Raw genomic sequence first — 20,894 nt, 5'->3', positions numbered from 1 at the left:
TCTAGGATAAATAAGAAAAAATCATAAATCATAATTATTATATATATATTATTGGAAAGTAATTTGGGAAGGATTGGGATTGACTCTAAGAGATAATTGAGAGATAAATCATAAACATATATGGATATGATCTTAATATGATTTAAGAAGGATTAGGAATAGCATAACGATTAGGATTAGTATTAACACTTATGGAATTGAAAATGAATCAATTCCTTGAAGAAGAGAAAATTATTCATCTAAAGTTTAGAGACAAACTAATTCCTTGTTGAAAAGGGATTAGGATTGGTAATGTAAATTTTGAGGATATATAGGAAGAAAAGCTTATGATTAGTTAGTTAGGATTTGAAAAGGATTATGGTTAATTGGGAATTAGAAATAAAAGAGGAAATTGAATCCAAAACCAAAAGGGATTTGGATAAAACCTAAAAGGCTTATAAATACAGGCTTAGAGGAGGATCGAAACATTAAACTTTGAGCTATGAGAATTAATGAGAAGCAAAGTCATTGGATCATTATGGATTTCCTCTTATAAAGGGGTTAGGTGAGTGGTGATTCTTGCATTAGTATGATTTCAAATAAATCCCATGCATGATGAAAATTATTTTGATACAATGAATGTTCTCAATTTTGTTGTGTGATATATATATATATATATATTCTTGAACTGTTGATTTGAAAATAAATTGAGAACAGTGATTTATCAAATCATTTTGGAAAGATATTGATGGTGCTAGCATGTTGTTAAAACTATTATGGAACCACTAGGTTGTCTAGGGGTTACTCTAACAATTAAAATTTGGCTAAATATACAGTTGCATTTTAGTTTCTCAATGGGAGGGGATGAAGTGATTATTTTGTCATGCTCCACCTGGTACTTAGGGGTGGATCCTAGGGAAGTTATTGGGTCCCTTTGTACATTGTTTGGATCCAGGGGCAACATTACCATTGAGATTTATTTAGATTTTAATTGATTATGGAATGATATTATGGTTCCCTTGGTCAATTGATGTTTTATAAATCATGGAAAATTGTAGCTACACCATCTGATTGATGTGATGTAACTATATTGATGATATTTGTTCCGTGGGGAATACTAGTGAACTTTTGACTTTGTTTTATTATATATGTATGAAATTCTTTATCTTGGTATTAATTTATTATGCAAGGTGACCTTCATTGGGCTTTAAGCTCACCACTCTCCCTACCATATTTTTCAGGTAAGCAAGAATAGGGGGCTAGACATGGACTCAGATTGGGGATTATCAGTAGACTCAGTTTGGGATGGTTTAGTTTTCAATTATTTTATGTTATTTCAATTATGTAAGTATGGAAGAATTTTAGGCTTTGTGAGCTTTGTGCCCTGGCTTAGGGTTCATGGCCGGTTACACAGCCCGTGGAGGGGGTTGTGATAGATATAGAGGGTAAAGGTGGTCCTAAGTTGAAGACCTCTCTATCAAATAAAAACTGTAGAGACACTATTAACCACATCACAAAAACAGTAAAATACACAACCCAATCTATCCTCCCTAATTTCTCCCCGAAACCATAGTTTCTATCACATGCACCAAGATTGCCTGACAAACATGATCACAAGCCTTTTGATGTTGAGGTTTAAAAATTCATAGGAGCAACACTATTCAAGCAGGAACTTAGACATTTGTTAGCTTCTAAGATTGCATCCAGAATTTTGATTACCATTCAAGCCAACATGACAGATCACCAACTTAAGCCACACTAATAAGACTTTAGCAATGATTTGTTTACCTTCATATCCTTTCTTAAAGATTTAAGCTATTAAAGAGGCATTCAAACTATTTTAAAACAAATTGGACTAAGGAAGAAACATACATGGTACCCACAACTTCTCTGGCCAACCAAGCAATGATGGAACAAAGCGAAATAGAAACCATATCCTAGAGCCTTATCTGCCTTCATGTCACTCAAAGCTCCTAACACCTGCCCTTTAAACGAGAACTGCTGCTGGAGAGTAGACCAAAACACCAAACCTGGTACAGGACAAAAGGCTCCTTTCAGAGCACCACACCTTATAGAACTCTGCCATACACCAAAACATCTTCTTCCTTAATCATGCCCCCATTGGTGAGCAACTAAACAAAACTTTATGCAGATGCATAAGCTTTCATGCAACCTATAATAATCCGTCCATTGTAATTCTAAAACCTCAGAAGCCACCAATATAGTGATTATTATGGTCGGGACACTAAATAATCACATTTTTAAACCTAAAAAAAACGTTAAACCAAGGAAAGAAAAGAGAAAGATAAGTACACAATCAACATTTTTCAGATTATCAAAAAATGATAATGCTAATATGAAGATCAAGGAAAATTGTATGTCAGAATTACGATCACCTGTTTATGACCCCTTGAACCAAGATGTGGTGTTGCAAATGTTATAAAATTAACAGGTTCCAATCCAGCAACTCTAGCTTCAAAACAATGTGTGGGGTCTTGTATTGGATCATTTAACTGCTCCTTACTTGAGAAGTTTCCAGAAAGACCCGTTGTTTCAACAATGGGGAAAAGTTCGTATAGCCTGCCAATAGCATACCTGGCCACAAGGCCACCTAAGGAGTGAGCCACAAAAGAGATCTTTCGCATCTCTGGCCAACGTTTGACAACATCTAACACCTGAGTCAATAAGTAATTATTCTCCAAACAGTTATTTTCAGCATTCATTTAGCTATTCCACAACAAAATTGTAGGTATGTTTAGCAGTGAATGTCAATGTCCAATGCAAGCCTGGAACCATGGGAATCAAAATGATAGTGCCAGTACCTCTCCGGCTAGCCTCTCCCCCATCAGGTCTACCCCATCAAAAGTCAGTTTTGAAGAATTGCACTCACTGCCTGCTCACAACAAGACTTAGTCAAAAGACACCCCTTGTTTGTTAATGAAAAGATACCAACATGAAGGCAAAGAATAAGTTCAAAAATATGGTTTAATTAATGCACAGAAGAATGCAGAACCTAGAAATTCTCAAAGAAAAGAATATGGCCAAACACCACAGAGGCGGTAAGGAGAGACTATCCTCACAGAAAATCCCATCACAGACATAACAAATGAGGGGAAAAATTAAAAAAAAAAAGAAAAGAAAAGATATCCCCAACATGAAATTAACTATGCTATTGGGATAAACATTAGTGTGTTATCACTTGTCTATCTCTAATGGTCTTAAATGAATACAATATATATGTGGAACAATAGCAAAAGAAATGTCTTAATTAGTTGATTACTGAAAAGTTTGACTCAAAACAAAAAGAAAGAAAAAAGAAAAAGACAATGTTGATTGTTTGAGAGTGATGGACTGACAGATTTTCTGATGAGAGCACAGATTAAATCCTAGATTTCCCATAGCATCACAGACCAAGGATCTAAGCATGTCTCAAATCCTACACTTTTTGGTCATGCCAACCCAATGCTTAATGTTTCAAAAATGTTTAATAGATTTTCCACAAGTTTTATTATGGATGAACTCAATAAACATATCCAGGCAAAGCTGCCCCGGTGTATGATATTTGTAGATGACATTGTGTTGGTGAGACAAAAGAAAGCACGAATGTAAAAATATAAGCATATTGAAAACTAATACATAGAATGTAAGTTTAATAAAAATATAAGTGTGGATTATGATAAAACTGGTCGATGAAGTCATGTTGTGGAAAGATTAGTACAAATATCTTGGATCAATCATCTAAAAAGATGGGGAGATTGATGAGGATGTTATTACTCATAGAATTATCATAGGATTGTTAAAATGAAAAAGGACATCTGGTATTTTATGTGATAATAAGATTCCATTAAAACTAAAAGAAAAATTTTATAAAACAACTATAAGACCAGTTGTGTTGTACGGTACAGAATATTGGGCAATAAAACAATAGAGGCTCATGTGAGAAGAATAGAAAGAATGGAACAAGTATCTAGCAAAAGCGATAGAGGAAGACCAAGAAAAACTTGGTGGGGGTTGTTAGATTCCTGATCTAACAAAGAAAATTCTCAATCGTTGAGAATGGCTATCGTGAGAGAATGTAGGGGGAAATTGACAGATCAACGAGAGAGAGAGAGAGAGAGAGAGAGAGGGAATGAGAATTGGGAAGGGGAGAGAATTGAGAGGGAAATTGATTTTCAAATTTCATTCAACATGTGGGATAGGCGTAGATCGGTTGCTTTTATATTGATCTATAGCCTAATTGGGTGCCAAAAATGGTTATCCCACCCGCTCGCTTTACAACTTGCCTAGTAGCATGCTGGAACATTCCTCCAGCTATGCCTATCCATGGGCCTTTACTTAAACAAGGCCTACAGCCTATTACATAGGGCCCAATATGCAACTAACGTAACAATCCCCTCCCCTTAAAGCATTTCTTGTCCTCAAAAAATGTGTAATAAGCTGGCAGAGTTGGGAAATTGCTAGAGAAGGTCTGGCAAATACTCCCAAGTATTATTATCCTCATGGAGGGATGACCATTTGACTAGGACCTGGATGAGGGGGGCTCCATTTCTGCGAACCACTCTTCTATCTAGGATGGCGATGGGCACTGCTTCCTCTTTGCCTTCTCTTGCCATGGGAGGAAGTGAGGTGTTGGATCTCTGTGCTCCTATAGCCTTCTTGAGGAAAGAGACGTGGAACACCAGGTGCATCTGTCTTTGATAGGCCTCTAGTGCTGCGGACCTACCAAAGGCGCTTCAGGAGTCAAGGGCAGGATGGTAACATAGCTAGGTTGCGTAACAGCTAGCAAGTGCTCCAAGGGTAGAATTGGAACTTGGTTGGTTTGTGTAACAAACCAGCATGTGCATAACCAGATGCGGTTATGGAGGGAGACTAACAACCTATAAATAGGGAATAGAAGAGAGAGAGAGATTGGAAGGAAATTGAGTAGACAATATAGGAGAGTTCTGGGCCTCTCGAATGCCCATTCTTTTACTTTCTTTTCCTTGTTTCTTGTAATCGAGAGTTGACAAACCAGTAGCAAATTCTTTAACTCATTCGAAATTCTATCCATTTTCTTGAGATTCTATCAGTCTCCTCTAGTAGGTGCAGCTTGTAGGCTACTGTCCCTATCTTCTCCACCATGCGGAATGACCCATAGTACTTAGGGCTTAGTTTGGAGATGGGCTGATGAGTTAAGGCCTCGAGATGTTGTTGTCCAAGTTTCAAGTAGACTTCTTCCCCCAACTGAAAATTCCCACTCACTCCTCTTCTTGTCAGCCAATTGCTTCATTCTGTTTTATGCCCTAGCTAATTCTGCTTTCACCAATCTCATAGCCTCCTATCTCTGTTACAAATAAGTCCCCACAGCCGCCACTATAGATTGTCCTCCAAGAGCTGGTAGGAGCCTTGGCTTGTAGCCATAGAGGGCCCCAAATGGTGTCATCTGGATTGAGTTGCGAAAACTTGAATTGTACTACCATTGGGTGATTGCCAACCATTTGTGCCATCCCCTTGGTTGTAGAAAACTAAAACACCTTAAGTACAACTCTAGGCATTGATTCACCCTCTCTAATTGGCCATCAGTTTCAGGGTGATAGGCAGTAGACATCAACAATTTAGTGCCTAACAGTCTCATCAGCTCCCTATAGAATAAGTTGGTAAATATTTTATCCTTGTCTGACACTATGAACTATGGTATGCCATGCAGTTTCACCACACTATCCATGAACGTTCTTGCTACTTCTTATGCTGTGTACGAGTGAGATAGGCCAATGAAGTGGCTGAACTTAGAGAATCTATCCATGACCACCATAATGTAGTCCTTCCCTTCCGATCTTGGTAGCCCTTCTATAAAATCCATAGTTACATTAGTTCACGCTTGGTCTGGTAGTGTTAAGGGTTGTAGGAGGCCTGGATGAGCCACGGTCTCATGTTTACATCTTTTGCACACATCACACTTCATCACATAGTCCCATAGATATTTCTTTAACTAAGGCCAAAAGAATACCTGCTACACCCTTCGGTAGGTATTTTGGATGCCCGAATGACCTCCAAAAGGGGACTCATATAGTGCAGGTAGGATTCTTCCCTTCAACTCTTCACTATCCCCAATTACCAACCTTCCTTTATACCTGATCACTTCATCGTTAAATGAGTAATCTGGCCTACTGTTGGCATTCACACTCAATTGTTCCAATAACCCCTTGGCCCATTCTCCTTGTTGATAGTTGTTTGTCACCTCTTGTAGCCAATCTAGGACTACTGCTGAAATGGCTGCACTAACTCCCTCTTCTTGGCAACGAGACAAGGCATCTGCTGCCTTTGCTACAATAGGAATTTTAGGCTCTCATGGTCCGTTTTTATAACAAATTTTCCCCCTTCCAAATAATGTCACCACTTTTCCACTACCATAAGGACTACCATCAATTCTTTCTCGTAGACACTGAGCCCTTGGTGTCTAGGGGCCAGGGATTGGCTCAAGAAGGCCAAGGGTCTGCCATCATGTGAAAGAACTGCCCATATCCCATGGTTGCTAGCATCAGTCTCTAACACGAATGGCATGCTAAAATTAGGTAGCCCTAGCACTAGGACTTCACTTAGGGCTCTCTTCAGCTTCTCAAAGGCCCCCTCAGTTTGAGAGTTCCATTTAAAATTGTCCTTCTTCAACATCTCAGTCAGTGGCTTGCTTATTGTCTCATAGTTCCTTACAAATCTCGTAGTACCCCGTGAGCCCTAGGAACCCTCTCAATGCCCTAATGCTGGTAGGTTTTGGCCATGCCACCACTGCCTCAATCTTCTTGGGATCTGTCCCCACTTCAGCCCCTGAAATGATATGCCCCAAATATTTCACTTGTTTTTGTGCAAAAGCACACTTTAACCTCTTGATGTACAATTTATTGAGCCTCAAGATCTCAAATGTAGCCCTAAGGTGGTCTAGGTGTTGATCAAAGGAGGGGCTATAGATTAGGATATCATCAAAGAAAACCAACACAAACTTTCTGAGATATGGCTCAAATATTTGGTTCATGAGGGCTTGGAATGTGGCTGGTGCGTTGGTTAGGCCTAAAGGCATGATAGTGAATTCAAAATGGCCATGATGTGTCTTGAAAGCTGTCTTAGGTATATCATTAGGATCCATTCTAATTTGATGGTATCCTGACCTTAGATTTAGATTAGAAAAGACAGAGGCGTGTTTGAGTTCATCCAAAAGATCCTCAATGATAGGAATGGAGAATTTATCTTTAATAGTAATGGCATTGAGCTGTCTATAATCAATGTAGAACCGCCATGTACCATTTTTTTCTTAACCAATAGGACGCGAGAAGCAAATGGGCTATGGTTGGGCCTGATCACAGATTGGTTTAGCATTTCTTTGATAAGTTTCTCAATCTCATATTTAAGTTTTGGGGGGTATCTATAGGACCTAATGTTCACTGGTTCAACATTAGGTAAAAAGGGTATGGTATGGTCCAAGGATCTTTGAGGAGGAAGGGCCTTATGCTCTACAAAGAGATCTTGGTATTCAATTAATAGCACATCAAGGAAAGCTAGTTCATGTACCTGCCAAGTGGTTGTAGGTGATTGGTCTCCCTGTTTAGAGCTTCCTTTAGCTTCCAACTCCAGTTGCTCAATAGCCTCAATTGAGAATAATTGGGCTATCTAGGACATCTTCTTCTTGAACAGCCTTTGTAATTTCTTCCCCTTGATCATCTTGCATGCCCCCACTTCCATATTCCCCTACAACACTACCCTCCTGCCATCCATCTCTAGAGTAACCTCCATCTTGTTGAAATCAAAGCTGATTGGACTTACTCCCCTCATCCAATCAACCCCGAGAACAATGTGGCATCCCCCTAACTTAATCAACCTTAGGTCAGCTTGGTAGTCTTCCCCTTGCATTTCCCAGCAAAATCCCAAGCATGCAAATTTGCTGCTATCCCTACTTCCATTAGCCATGGTTACAGACATTGGTTGTGTGCTAGCCAACGACCACTTCATCTTCTTAGCCATGCAATCTATGAAACTATGAGTACTCCCACTGTCAATTAAGACCATGAGGGTGCTATCTTGGACCTTACCCTCCACTTTAATAATCTTGCTACTGGCCATTCCTTTTATCACGTGTAAGGACATGCCCCCCCCCCCCCCCCTTCTTTCTTCTTCCACTTCTTTTTCCACAACTATCTCTTCCTCGTCTTCCCCTTCTGCTCCTTCCAGTAAGAGCAACTGTTTCTTGCATTGGTGCCCTAGGGTATATCTGTCCCCGCACCTAAAACACAAACCCACAATCATCCTCTGTTCAATGAGTTTGTCTCTCGATGGTAAGCTCGAGTCATGGGGTGCATTGGTCAAATTCTTCACCCCTGTTCCTCCTCTTAAATTCTCTTTGCTCTACACCCTTCCTTTGGACAACACTATTCCCGAATTCATTCCCTTGTTCTGCCCCCTTTGCTTCTTCATTAAAGCTTCAATGGTCAATTCTTGTAATAGCGCATCTTCGATTGCCTCTTGCACCGATCTTAGCCTCATCATCTCCACCATGGATTTGAGGTCATCACTCAATTCACTAATAAAGCTCGACACAAAATACTCCTCTGTCAAGTAGGGGTTTCTGTGGAGCATGAGTGACTTCAACTCTTTAAATTTGAGCAGATACTCGAGTATCGTCCCCAACTGTAGCCTTCCCTCACCCCTGACTAGCCTTGAAACCATATATCCCCTACATCATTTAGGTATGTTATGGCTAGATTAACTTTTTGGTCATCAGCCACCTGGTGGATATTGAATAACTTCTCACATCTCCTGATCCGCCACCTTGGTTTCGTCTCATCAAACACTGGCAACTCTAATTTGGGCACTAGAAAATTAGAGTAACCAAAATTCACCATGACTCTCGACCTCCTCTCAATTGCTTCTTCACCCATTCCCATCGAATCACCCCCTAATTCAGAAGATCTGACTACCCTATGACTCATGCCAATACCTGGAAGTATTGGATCCGAATGCTCACGAGGGGGGAAGTCAGGGGATATCCTTACCTGCGCCTAGTTCGAGATCATTAGCATGAATTACTGCATTTGGTCTCAAACCATATTGTTGTGCTCCCACATCTCCTCACGGATCTGGTTGCGCATATCTCCCCACAACCGATATGCCACATCTTCCAGCTTCTTATCTACCATCATTTCGATCGTATCCTCCATGTTTCCTACCCGTTGTTGCACCTCCATCACCATAGCAGTTACCTATTGTAGCTACATCTCCATCTACTTCATGCGAGGACCATCGACCATTGTATCTCAATCTCCGAAAACGTCGGCTAGGAAAGAGCTTTGATACCAATTTATCAGATTCCTGATCTAACAAGGAAAATTCTCAATCGCTGAGAATGGTTGTCGCAAGAGAATTGAGAGAATGTAAGGGGAAATTGAGATATATATATATATATATATATAGAAAGGGAACGAGAATTGGGAGGGAGAGAATTGAAAGGGAAACTGATTTCCAAATTTCATTCAACATGTAGGGTAGGCGTAGATCAATTGCTTTTATACTGATCTATGGCCTAATTGGGCGCCAAAAACGGTTATCCCACCCATTTGCTTTACAGCTTACCCAGTAGCATGCTAGAACATTCCTTCAGTTATGCCTATTCATGGGCCTTTATTTAAACAAGGCCCAATATGCAACTAACATAATAGGGGTTATTTAGATATGTGTCAAGCCCTTGAATTAGGGTTTGACAATGGCTGAAATTCCGAAAGGAATTTTCGTCTAAAACAAAAGGATAAGAAGAGAAAGAGAGAGAGAGAAAGAGGAAAGAGAAAATGAAGAGGCGGGAGAGTTTGTTATTTAATCCAAAACTGATTACTTCTTCTACAACAGCCTACTTATTGGCGTAGCTCCCTTATTGCCTTCCCTCCAATTACAACTACTTGCCTGTTAGTTATTTAACTACTCAAGTATTTATTACAATTATGCCCCGGGTCCTAACAAATCCCCCCCCCCCCCCCCCCCCCGACATAATTCTTGTCCTCAAGAATGTCAAAGAACAAAGAAGACTGATAACGCGGGGAAACTGCTTCAGTACATTTGGTAAGTACTCCCAAGTAGACTGGTTAGGAGGTAGGTGAGACCACCAAATCAATACTTGCGTAATAGGGGTTGTACCTTGATTAATCACTCTTCTGTCTACCATAGCCTGTGGTTCAACAACTACTTCCTCCTCCTCAACAGTTGGCAATACCAGGCTGACTTCCACTTCAGATTCACCCTCCAAATTAGGTAGCAAGGGACTGACTGGCACATGAGGACTGACTGCCTTCTTCAATAACGACACATGGAATACGGGTGAATCTTCACTTCCGCCGGTAATTGCAGCCTATATGCCACCTCACCGACCCTAACCAATATAGTATAGGGTCCAAAATACTTTGGCCCAAACTTAGACATAACACTCTTGATGAAAGTAGGCTGTAGAAAATGCTTCACCTTAAGGAACATCTGATCTCCTACTGCAAAAGTTCGCGCACTTCTCCTTTTATTAGAAAACTGTTCCATACGATTCCGAGCTGTTAAGAGCTCTCTCTTTAATTCAGCCAGAACTTCTTTCTGGTCCTGAAAGTAGTGCTCCACATCAGCCAAAGTAGCTGATGTTCCTGTAATAGTTGGTAGTAGGGGTGGACAATAGCTAAACGGAGCTTCAAAAGGAGATCGCTTAATTGCTATATGATAGGTGGAATTATACCACCATTGGGCTAGAGACAACCACTTATGCCAGCTCTTAGGTCTTGCAAAACACATGCATCGAAGATAACCTTCTAGACATTGATTCACACGTTCCGTTTGCCCATCCGTTTCCGAGGTGATAAGCCGTTGAGAAATGCAGCCCCACGCCCATACTCTTGAACAGTTCCTGCCAAAAGGAGCTTGTAAATATTTTATCCCTATCCGACACCACTCTCTTGGGAATTCCATGGAACTTTCCTACTGAATCCAAGAACACCCTGGCCACCTCTGAAGCTGAAAAAGGGTGTATGAGGCTTATGAAATGGGCAAATTTAGTCAACCTATCGACAATCACCAAAATTGTATCTTTACCCTCAAATTTAGGTAACCCTTCGATGAAATCCATCAAAATATCTTCCCATGCTTGCTCTGATATGGGAAATGGCTGTAGTAACCCCGGCACGACCACTGTTTCATGTTTACAACGTTGGCAAACTTCACACTGCAATACATATTTTACCACCTCCCTTTTCAGCCCTGGCCAATAGAAAACCCCCCTGATCCGATGACAAGTTGCCCGCACCCCTAAATGCCCCCCTTTAGTTGAATCATGCATGGCTTGCATGATTCTTGCTTTTAAATGCTCCTCATTTCCAATCACAATTCTGCCCTTGTAGCGAATGACTCCATTGGTTAGTGTATAGCCATTTTGATTATGGGGATGAACAGCCAATTGAGGTAGTAACTCCTGTAACCAAACTGTATTCACATAGCTATTCACAACCTCTTTAATCCACTCCAGAGTTACAGTTGTGACAGCTTTACAAGACCCCTTCTCTTCTCTTCTTGATAAAGCATCCGCTGACATATTCTCCTTCCCTTTCCTGTATTGGATTGTATAATCCAATCCTAGGAGCTTTGAGACCCCTTTCCTTTGCAAATGGGTGTGCAATCTTTGTTGAAGTAAGAATTGTAGACTCTCATGGTCAGTGCAGATTATAAAAGGATTATTTTCCAAGTAGTGCCGCCACCTATCTACTGCCACCAACACTGCAATTAACTCCTTATCATATACACTCAACCCCAAATGTTTAGGAGCCAGCCCTTGACTAATGTAAGCCAATGGCCGCCCCTCTTGCATCAACACCACCCCCACCCTACTGTCACATGCATCAGTTTCCACCACAAAGGTCTTCGAGAAATCTGATAATGCCAACACTGGCGATTGAGTCATGGCTTTTTTAAGAGCTCCAAAAGCTGCCTCAGCTCTAGGATTCCAATGGAAATTATCTTTACGCAACAACTCCGTTAAAAGCCAACTAATTATCCCATAATTTTGGACAAATTTTCTGTAATATCCAATCAATCCTAAAACCCCCCCTCAATTCTTTAACAGTTGCAGGTCTTGGCCACCTCACCATCGCTTCTATCTTCTTTGGGTCAATGCTGACTCCTTGTTCCGAAATAATATGGCCTAGGTATTCCACCTCTTTCTTATCAAATGTACACTTAGACAACTTGACATATAATTGATTAAACCTAAGGACTTCAAAGGCTATTCGAGGGCGGGCTAAGTGCTGGTCCAAATTTGGGTTGTAGACAAGTATATCGTCAAAGAAAACAAGTATAAATTTCTGCAAATAAGGGCTGAATATGTGGTTCATTAAGGATTGGAATGTGGCGGGAGCGTTAGTGAGGCCGAAAGGCATCACGGTAAATTCATAAAGGCCTTGATGTGTACGGAATGCTGTCTTAGGTATGTCGGATGGGTGCATCCTGATTTGATGGTACCCAACTCAAAGGTCTAATTTCGAAAAGATGGTTGCATCATTGAGTTCATCAAGCAAATCCTCAACGATGGGAATAGAAAATTTGTTTTTAATGGTGATGGAATTTAACTGTCTATAGTCCACACAGAAACGCCAAGTGCCATCCTTTTTTTTTTTACAAGGAGCACTGGTGAAGCATATGGACTGTGGCTGGGTTGAATTAGAGAATGGGCTAACTTATCTTTGACTTGGTTCTCAATTTCGATCTTTTGCACTGGTGCATAACAATAGGAACGGACATTTACAGGTTCAGCATTGGGTTTAATGTGTATGGCATGGTCAAAAGGTCATTGGGGTGGTAGGGATGTGGGTTCCGAGAATAAGTCCTTAAATTTAGTCAATAATAAGTGTAAGTTGTCACAAATGGTTACCTCATTCAGCAGTAAGTTCAATTTGACCTCCATATTGACTGCTTGATCCTCCACCTCTACACCTCTTAGAGAGTACAGATGGATGATTTGTCCACTGTCCTTCTGCATCAATTTCTGTAATCTCCTCCCCGAAATTAGCTTGCATTCTCCTTGTTCCAAATTCCCTGCCAAAGTTAGCTTTTTCCCCTCAACCTCCACTATAACCTCCAGCTTATTAAAGTTAGATGTTAACGGGCTAACCGTTTTCATCCAATCGACCCCCAAAACTATGACACATCCTCCTAACTCCAACACTCTAAGATCAGCCACAAACTCCACTCCTTGCATGACCCATGTAAAATTACAACATTTGTGGTGGCTATGCATCTTATTACCATTTGCTATAGTCACCGACAGGGGAATCGTTTCTGTCATCTTATAATTGAGTCCGGCTGCAGTAGCTTTACTTAGGAAGCCATGAGTGCTGCCACTATCGATTAACACTGCTAATCTCTTCTTCCCCACTTGACCTTTCACCTGGATAATCCTCCTAGTGGAGCCACCTTTTAAGGCATGGAAGGAGATCTGGCCACCCTCATCTCGATGACCTTCTTCTCCTATACGCTCCTCCTCCATTACTTCTTCCAACAGCTCCTCCTCTGCTTCATCGTTTTCTCCTGACCCTTCCATCCTCAACATCAATCTTCGACATTGATGTCCAGGGCAGTATTTTTCACCGCACTTGAAGCATAAACCCAGTTGTCGCCTCTGTTCCATTGTTACATTCTTAGTACTTCCCACATTCATACTATTCTTGGGTCCTCCTTGGCTACCTACTCCCACTGCCGACCTTGGATGTTCCCCCGCAAGAAAGCTTATACCCCTTCCTTGCTGTACTCCTAAGTGATTCCACAACCTGTTCTTCTTGAACACTGCTTCCCAAGTCAGTTCCTGCAAGCGGGCCTTCTCCGCCGCTTGTTTAACTATTGTCGGCACCAACATTTTCACTACTGATCGCAAGTCATCCTTCAGGCCACTGATAAAACTTGAAACGAAATAGGCCTCCAACAAACCAGGATAGGCTATTCCAATCACCGCCCTTAACTCCTCAAACCTCCTTAAGTAATCCTCTACTGCCCCTTGTTGCCACAGCTTATTGAATTCTTCTACCATGTCGCCCATATTCTTTTCTCCGAACTGGCCACACAATTCCTCTGCGAAAGTTCCCCACAACACTCGTGGCACTTCTGACTGCCTCCAATTCTGATACCATGCATCGACAACATCGTTGAGGTATGCTATTGCCATCACCACCTTTTGATCCTCCCTTACCCGGTACAATTCAAAGAACCGCTCATAGCGGCGAACCCACCACTCGGTTTTTCCCCTTCAAAGATCGGAATATCCAATCTTGGCACGGGCGCGTGGTTGTGGTTTGCCAACCCCATGTTCCTACCCTACGATTCGCGTTCATAGACTCCTCACTCGTCTGACATTTTAATCCCCTACGGCCTAGGCAAGATTCCATCCCTCTCCAAGATTGACCCGGTTCCCGATCTTGGAGGAAATTCTCTAGCTCCTTTGAACTGTGGCGCTAACAGCATACTGAACATACTGTCGATCTTTTGGCCGTAAAAATCAGCCCGTTCTTGGCCTCGTTCTAGCTCTCTGATGCTATCCCGAATGGCTGCAGCATCCTCCCTCTTGGCCGCCGCATCTTCCTAAACGCGTGTCATGCTCGCCTCCATACGCACCTCCATTTGTTTGAGACGAGTGCCTTCCGCCATGCAGCCGTCAGACTTTCACCCACAATTCCCTCATAGGAGAGCCCCCGAGGACCCACCTCTCTGATACCAAATTGTCAAGCCCTTGAATTAGGGTTTGACAATGGCTGAAATTCCGAAAGGAATTTCCGTCTAAAACAAAAAGATAAGAAGAGAAATAGAGAGAGAGAGAAAATGAAGAGGCGGGAGAGTTTGTTATTCAATCCAAAACTAATTACTTCTTCTACAACAACCTACTTATTGGCATAGCTCCCCTATTACCTTCCCTCCAATTACAACTACCTGCCCGTTAGTTATTTAACTACCCGAGTATTTATTACAATTATGCCCCGGGTCCTAACAATATGTTATGAGTTATAAGGGTTATACAAAAGATAAGGCCAATAGATTGAAATGACTAGTGAGCTAGAATATACATGTAGCTAACCCCATTTCCTTGTATTTTTTTGTAGACCTAGCATACTTGTTTAAACATATCAGATTGGTTTATATTACCAGTTGGATACATGTCTAGATGTTAGATCTAATGCACAAAGCTCTAACTTATAATGTTTTGAATAAAGAGTAGGCAAGCATTTTTAGCACCACTTCACAAGAAGATGTTCATTCACGACTTGAACTCATTCCATATTCCTAGCACATGCCAAAGCAGGAAGTTGGTACCTATAGCTAAATAATGTCTTCAATGCTCATATAATGGAAATAGGCCTCTTGGTAAGCATGGGGCTGTTTATTTGTGGAAAACACCCCAAATCCTTGGAAACTTACTCAATAGAAAATGGAATATTGGAAAACTTATTCAAATATATATATATATATATATGTAGATAAAGGAGATTTGGAAAACATGGTTCTCCAAAATTGAATTAAACGTGGAAAACTACTAAAAATGAGCTTTCTAAATTTCCTTATTAATTTGGAGAACAAGAAAACATGATTTTCCACAAGATTTTTCCTAAGCCATCTCCACCTTTTCTAACACAAGTTACGCTAAAACAAAAGAAAAAACTTTCTTCTTCTCTTTTTTTTAACATATGTTCAAATTTTCTAGATTTGAAATTAGTTTTCTGCATTTCTAACATTTGAGCGCGTTTTTTAAATTTTCTATGAAAAATAAAAACTAAAGATTTTACAGAAAATTTGAGATAGAAAACTGGGAAAAACTTTCCACAACTAAACCACCTGGAATATCTAGAATGTTTAAAATGGGAATAAAAGAAAACTGCACCTAAGTCTCTTACTTATACACGTGTTAGCTTCATTTTGTTCTCTGTCTAGCTATTTAATGATGGATGAACTCACAAAGCACCTCCATAAAGAGATGTCTTAATATAAAGTATTATATTTATAGATGATGTTATCATAGTGGATAAGACAAAGGAATGCATAAATAGCAAACCCCAAAATCTTCAAGTTAACCGGAGCAAAAAACAAATATATAAAATAAAAGTTTAAAAAATAATAAAAGTGTTGATGACAATGTGGTGAAACTTGAAGATCAAGTTATTTAAAAAAGGCCAAACTACCAAAAAAATTTCTAAACTTTGCCCCATGTATCAATTATATAATGAACACCATCAAATTTAAAATAACGGAGCAACATTCCATTAAAAAAATTATTTTTTTTTTTTTTTTGTGCAAAAATTCATCAAAAAATCAGAAAAATGAGAAAATTCAAAAAATAGTAAATTGCACTTAGACTCTCCATTACTAACTTCATCACTTAAACCCTAATTAAACTAAATTAAGTGATAATTAAGTAAAAATAAATCTAAATTTAACCAAACAAAATAAAAAAAAAAACAAGAGATGTAACAAAGAAAATGTCAAACAAACCTTTGGGTTGCCTGGTCGAAAAACAAGTTCTATTCTCCGGCATTTTTTGTGTTTAATTTTTTATTTTGTTTGGTTACATTTAGTTCTAATTTTACTTAATTATCATTTAATTAATTTAATATAGCTTAATTAGGGTTTAAGTGACAGAGTTAGTAATGGAGGGGGTTTTGGTGCAATTTACGAATTTTTTTGAGTTTTCTCATTTTTCTGAGTTTTTGATGAATTTTTGTAAAAAAAAAATAATAATTTTTGGATTGAAAGTTACTCTGTCAATTTAAATTTATATTTATAAAAGTTCAAGTATATTTTTGATAAAAGCTAAAGTTCATTATATAATTGATACATGAGTCAAAGTTTAAGAATTTTTTGGCAATTTTCCCTAAAATAAATATGTTTTTAGGTATTCCCAATCAATTGTTTAAAAATAAGGAAAAATAATTAAATATGTTACTTTCAAAAACAAGGGAGGGTGGTTAAAGTAACTTAGTACTTTCAATATATTATTGTGGTTGTAAAATTCCTTTAAATTTAAAAAAGAAATTATCAAAAAATATAATACTAATAGCGTTATAATAAAACATGGAACATTAGGCAATTCAGTATTAAGATATGCAAAAACAAAGCATAAGTTGGATTAAAATGTTAAAATAGATGTGCAACCATCCCAAAAAAATACAAAAGAGCAGAATTTGAAACAAAATAAGACGTATGAAACACAATTAATATGTTTTGAACATGTGAAAGAAAGGATTAATCAATGCACCTTTGAAAAGAGTAAATGAACTGGACAAGTTTGGAGCAAAAATGGTAGGGAGCCAAAGAAACTTGGGTCAAAAATGTTTTGTCCAAGGTAGCAAGAGAAAATGACCAAAGATTCATAACCATATCTTTTGTAACACTGTTATATCCTATGTCATGTAAAGATGATTAGTCATTGGAGACCTAGAATTCATGTAGTCAACCCACCTATTTGTTAAAATAATATGATCGGATCATATATAGCGGAAACAAAATCTGATTTTACAAGTATAACGTTTTTTAGATCATATAGTTTATAAAACTAAGACATAAACGAAAGGTACCTGGAAACCAAATTTGATTTCATTGTTGATAACCTGCTGTATATCTCCCACGTGTGAGATGTCGATTCGGTTCACCCGAAATCACATAGACTCCAAGAGACTTCGAGAAGAAAGGACACAGAATTTTCTGAAAATTCTTTTCTTTTTGGATTCAACTGAATGCACTTTTTCTCAATGATAGATTTAGGGCTTAATGGCCTATTTATAGGCAAAAAATCCTAAAACCCTAAATGCAGTCGGACTGAGCCTGATGTGCTAGCAAGAAGCCCAATCCAACTCGATAATTAAATAAATAATCATATTAATTATTTAATTATCCTTATTTATCCAATAAATAAATTGCACTATAATTAGTAATTCCATAATTACTAATTTGTCCTTTCTCTCTTTCAAACGATTTCTTATTGGGTGAGACTTTCTAGTTTCACAATTACATTGGCAACAAGAATTAATCAATTATTAACTCCCGTAAATCATGAGTGACTTCTAACAATATGTCATGATTACCTAATTTATGGTGGAGCAAGTAATGCGAACCTTACTCTATGATATCATGCAATACGGTCCTTCTATCATCCTATATCCCGACAAGATACGAGATCATAGTCAGTAGGTCAAATCTCTCAATCTCGTCATATGACCAAATCTAAAATCAATCTTGACTCATATAACACAACCTTTATGGAACATACATTCCATCGTCATATTACCTCGGCCAAAGATTTATCGTCAAGTGATTACTAGATCGCATAGGATATCCTCCTTATATATCTTGAGGTGATAGATTCTATGTCTGATGCACGCATACCCCATGTGTTACTAAACTAGGCACATAGATACGTATGGTCGTCCCTGATTATAACAACCATATAATATATTTGATATCCTAATTCACCAACACATGGATATCCATGTCATCTTAGATCTAAGGACTACTTGCAAATCCGTAGTTAATATTGAATCGATGACCTGTGAGATAAAACCCATGTGATTCAATATTAGCAGTCCCGTTCAATAAACTCGTTCCCTTAACGAGCATCCACTCATCTCCCTTCTATATCTCAAATAGAATGACACAAGACTCACCAACCTTATCATTCAGTATCTCATATCGAACAAGGAGAAAGATGATGTGCCGGTCTTTCGGAGTTGCTAATATTCAGGTTAGGAACTTTATGGACAGGAATTCATTTATAGCATAACATACTGTGAATTAACCGTCAAGGCTATTCTTAACATTTAAGAATGGTATCTACTCTTTATTATACTAAAGGACATTTATATGTTCAATTCAAACTATATTGCAATTTAAATTAAACATAAAACTTGCCATTAAATTGAATTTAAATAATTACAAGATCAAGCCCCTTTGTGTCACTATAATTGATCTTAAGGGCTTATATCTAACAATCTCCCACTAGCACTAAGACCATTCTGAATGGTATCTCATACCCCACCTATTTAGATGAAAATCTAGTTGTTTTTGGTTCATGGCCTTAGTCAGTGGATCTACTGCATTCTCTGACATATCTACTCTTTACACATTGACATCTCCTCTGCCAACGATCTCTCGAATGAGGTGGAAGCGTCTCTCAATGTGTTCGGACTTTTGGTGAGAGCTCGGTTCCTTAGCTTGCGCTATAGCTCCATTGTTGTCACAAAACAAGGGCACGACAGACTCAACAGAAAGAACCACTCCAAGTTCTGTCACAAACTGCTTGATCCAAACCGCTTCCTTTGCAGCATCTGATGTTGCGATATATTCAACTTCTGTAGTAGAATCGACGGTAGTATCCTGTTTGAAACTCTTCCAACTAAATACTCCTTCGTTACAGGTAAACACATAACTTGAGATAAACTTTCTATCATCAACATCTGATTGAAAATCAGAATTTGAGTAACCCTCCACTTTAAGTTCTCATGCCCCATAAGTAAGAATCAAATTCTTAGTCATTCTCAAGTACTTAAGGATGTTCTTAACAGCAATCCAGTGTTGTTTACCTGGATTGGACTGATATATGCTTGTATAATGACCGGTTAAGGGTCTAAATTATTTGGTGTTATTTTTATGTGTTATGCCTTAGCATAAATTAGTCTAATTTTGAAAATAAATAATGGGGTGTGTTTAGCGTTAAATTTAAATGAAATGAAGTGCATATGGGAAAGTTAAATTATGTGAGTGAATTATGTGGCATTTAAAAGGAAAATAAAGAAAGAAAGAAATTATATATAATTCTTATTTATTTAAAGGAATTATAGAAAGGATATGTGGGGGATTTGTTGCAAATAGTGAGGGGCAAATTTGGGGGGGGGGGGGGGGGGGGGGAAGGAAATAAGAGGAAGAATGTGGAAGCTTCGAGAATCACTTCTTCCCCTTTTGTTTCTTCATTTTCTTCTTTCTTCTTCTTCCACCGAGTCAACTCCTCTTCTTCCCTTTCTATCTTTTCTCTTCTAACCTCGATCTTGAAGCTTTTGGAGGTAAGGAATTGCATATCTGTAGTTATAATTGTCGGTTAAGCCGTCCAAACTGCCTAAGGCAAGTTCTTACTTCTCTTCTCTATTTTAATAGCAGATTCTTGAATTCTGACCTTACTGTACTCCTTGGGTCATAACTTCTTGTGGTTATATTCAAATCGAAATTCGCTTTTTGATCCAGAAACTAGACATCATAAGCTTCATTTTAGTCATATGAATCGAATTATTTGACTAAGATTTGAACCTGTAATAGCCCCGTGAATCACTGCATAAAATCTGAATTTTTCTGCTCTGTTTTCAGATAATCTGATATTACTTCGGTTTTTAGGGTATAACTTTCTATGGTTATATCCAATTTGAGATCCGTTTGTTTCTGTGTAAACTAGACTCGATAAGCTTTGTTTTTATATATGGCTTGAATCATTTGGTTTCAAATTGAACCTACAGTGGCCTTGTTAAACTCTACCAGAAAATTTGTCATGCTTACTGTAGCACGCAATCTGCCATGCTTCGATTTTTGAGGCACAACCTTTTATGATTATATCCAATTTGCAATCCATTTGTTACTCTATAAACTAGACATCATAGGCTTCGATTCGATATACGAATTGAATTAATTGGTTATGATTTGAGCCAGTTATAACCTCATTAATTTCGGTTTCAGTCTAAAATCTGAAATTTTTTGTTATGATTGAGATGGTATTTCTTGCCTACGTTACCATGTTTAATCTTGTTGATGTCCTTAAATACTTGATGTATTTTATTCAAAAGCCTTAATAAGGTTTCAATTCACCCTATATTTCCTAAGGAATAATGCATTTCTTGATTAGGGTGTAGTTTATGCAAGATATT

General features: G+C 38.7%; 1 protein-coding gene across 6 annotated transcripts in view; it reads right to left on the bottom strand.

The window, feature by feature from the left end:
* The window catches only part of LOC127806907 (uncharacterized), a 52,787-nt gene that overhangs the window by 17,151 nt on the left and 14,742 nt on the right, over nt 1–20,894 (bottom strand). For 4 of the 6 annotated variants that reach the window (XR_008024534.1, XR_008024533.1, XM_052344482.1 and 1 more), the window contains 3 exons: nt 2,802–2,872; nt 2,376–2,654; nt 1,852–2,058 (listed from right to left, as the gene is read on the bottom strand). Coding sequence is in view for 4 of the 6 variants with exons in the window: in XM_052344482.1 (XP_052200442.1) it covers nt 1,852–2,058; nt 2,376–2,654; nt 2,802–2,872 (557 nt within the window). In the remaining 2 variants the exon portion in view is untranslated. The remainder of the gene's footprint in view (nt 1–1,851; nt 2,059–2,375; nt 2,655–2,801; nt 2,873–20,894) is intronic. The other 2 variants (XM_052344484.1, XM_052344483.1) reach the window with 2 other exon arrangements.

The sequence above is a fragment of the Diospyros lotus genome, chromosome 7, assembly GCF_014633365.1.
Source record: "Diospyros lotus cultivar Yz01 chromosome 7, ASM1463336v1, whole genome shotgun sequence".
Lineage (NCBI taxonomy): Eukaryota > Viridiplantae > Streptophyta > Magnoliopsida > Ericales > Ebenaceae > Diospyros > Diospyros lotus.
Note: the sequence above shows the minus strand (reverse complement) of the source record. Positions and strands in the feature narration are given on the sequence as shown.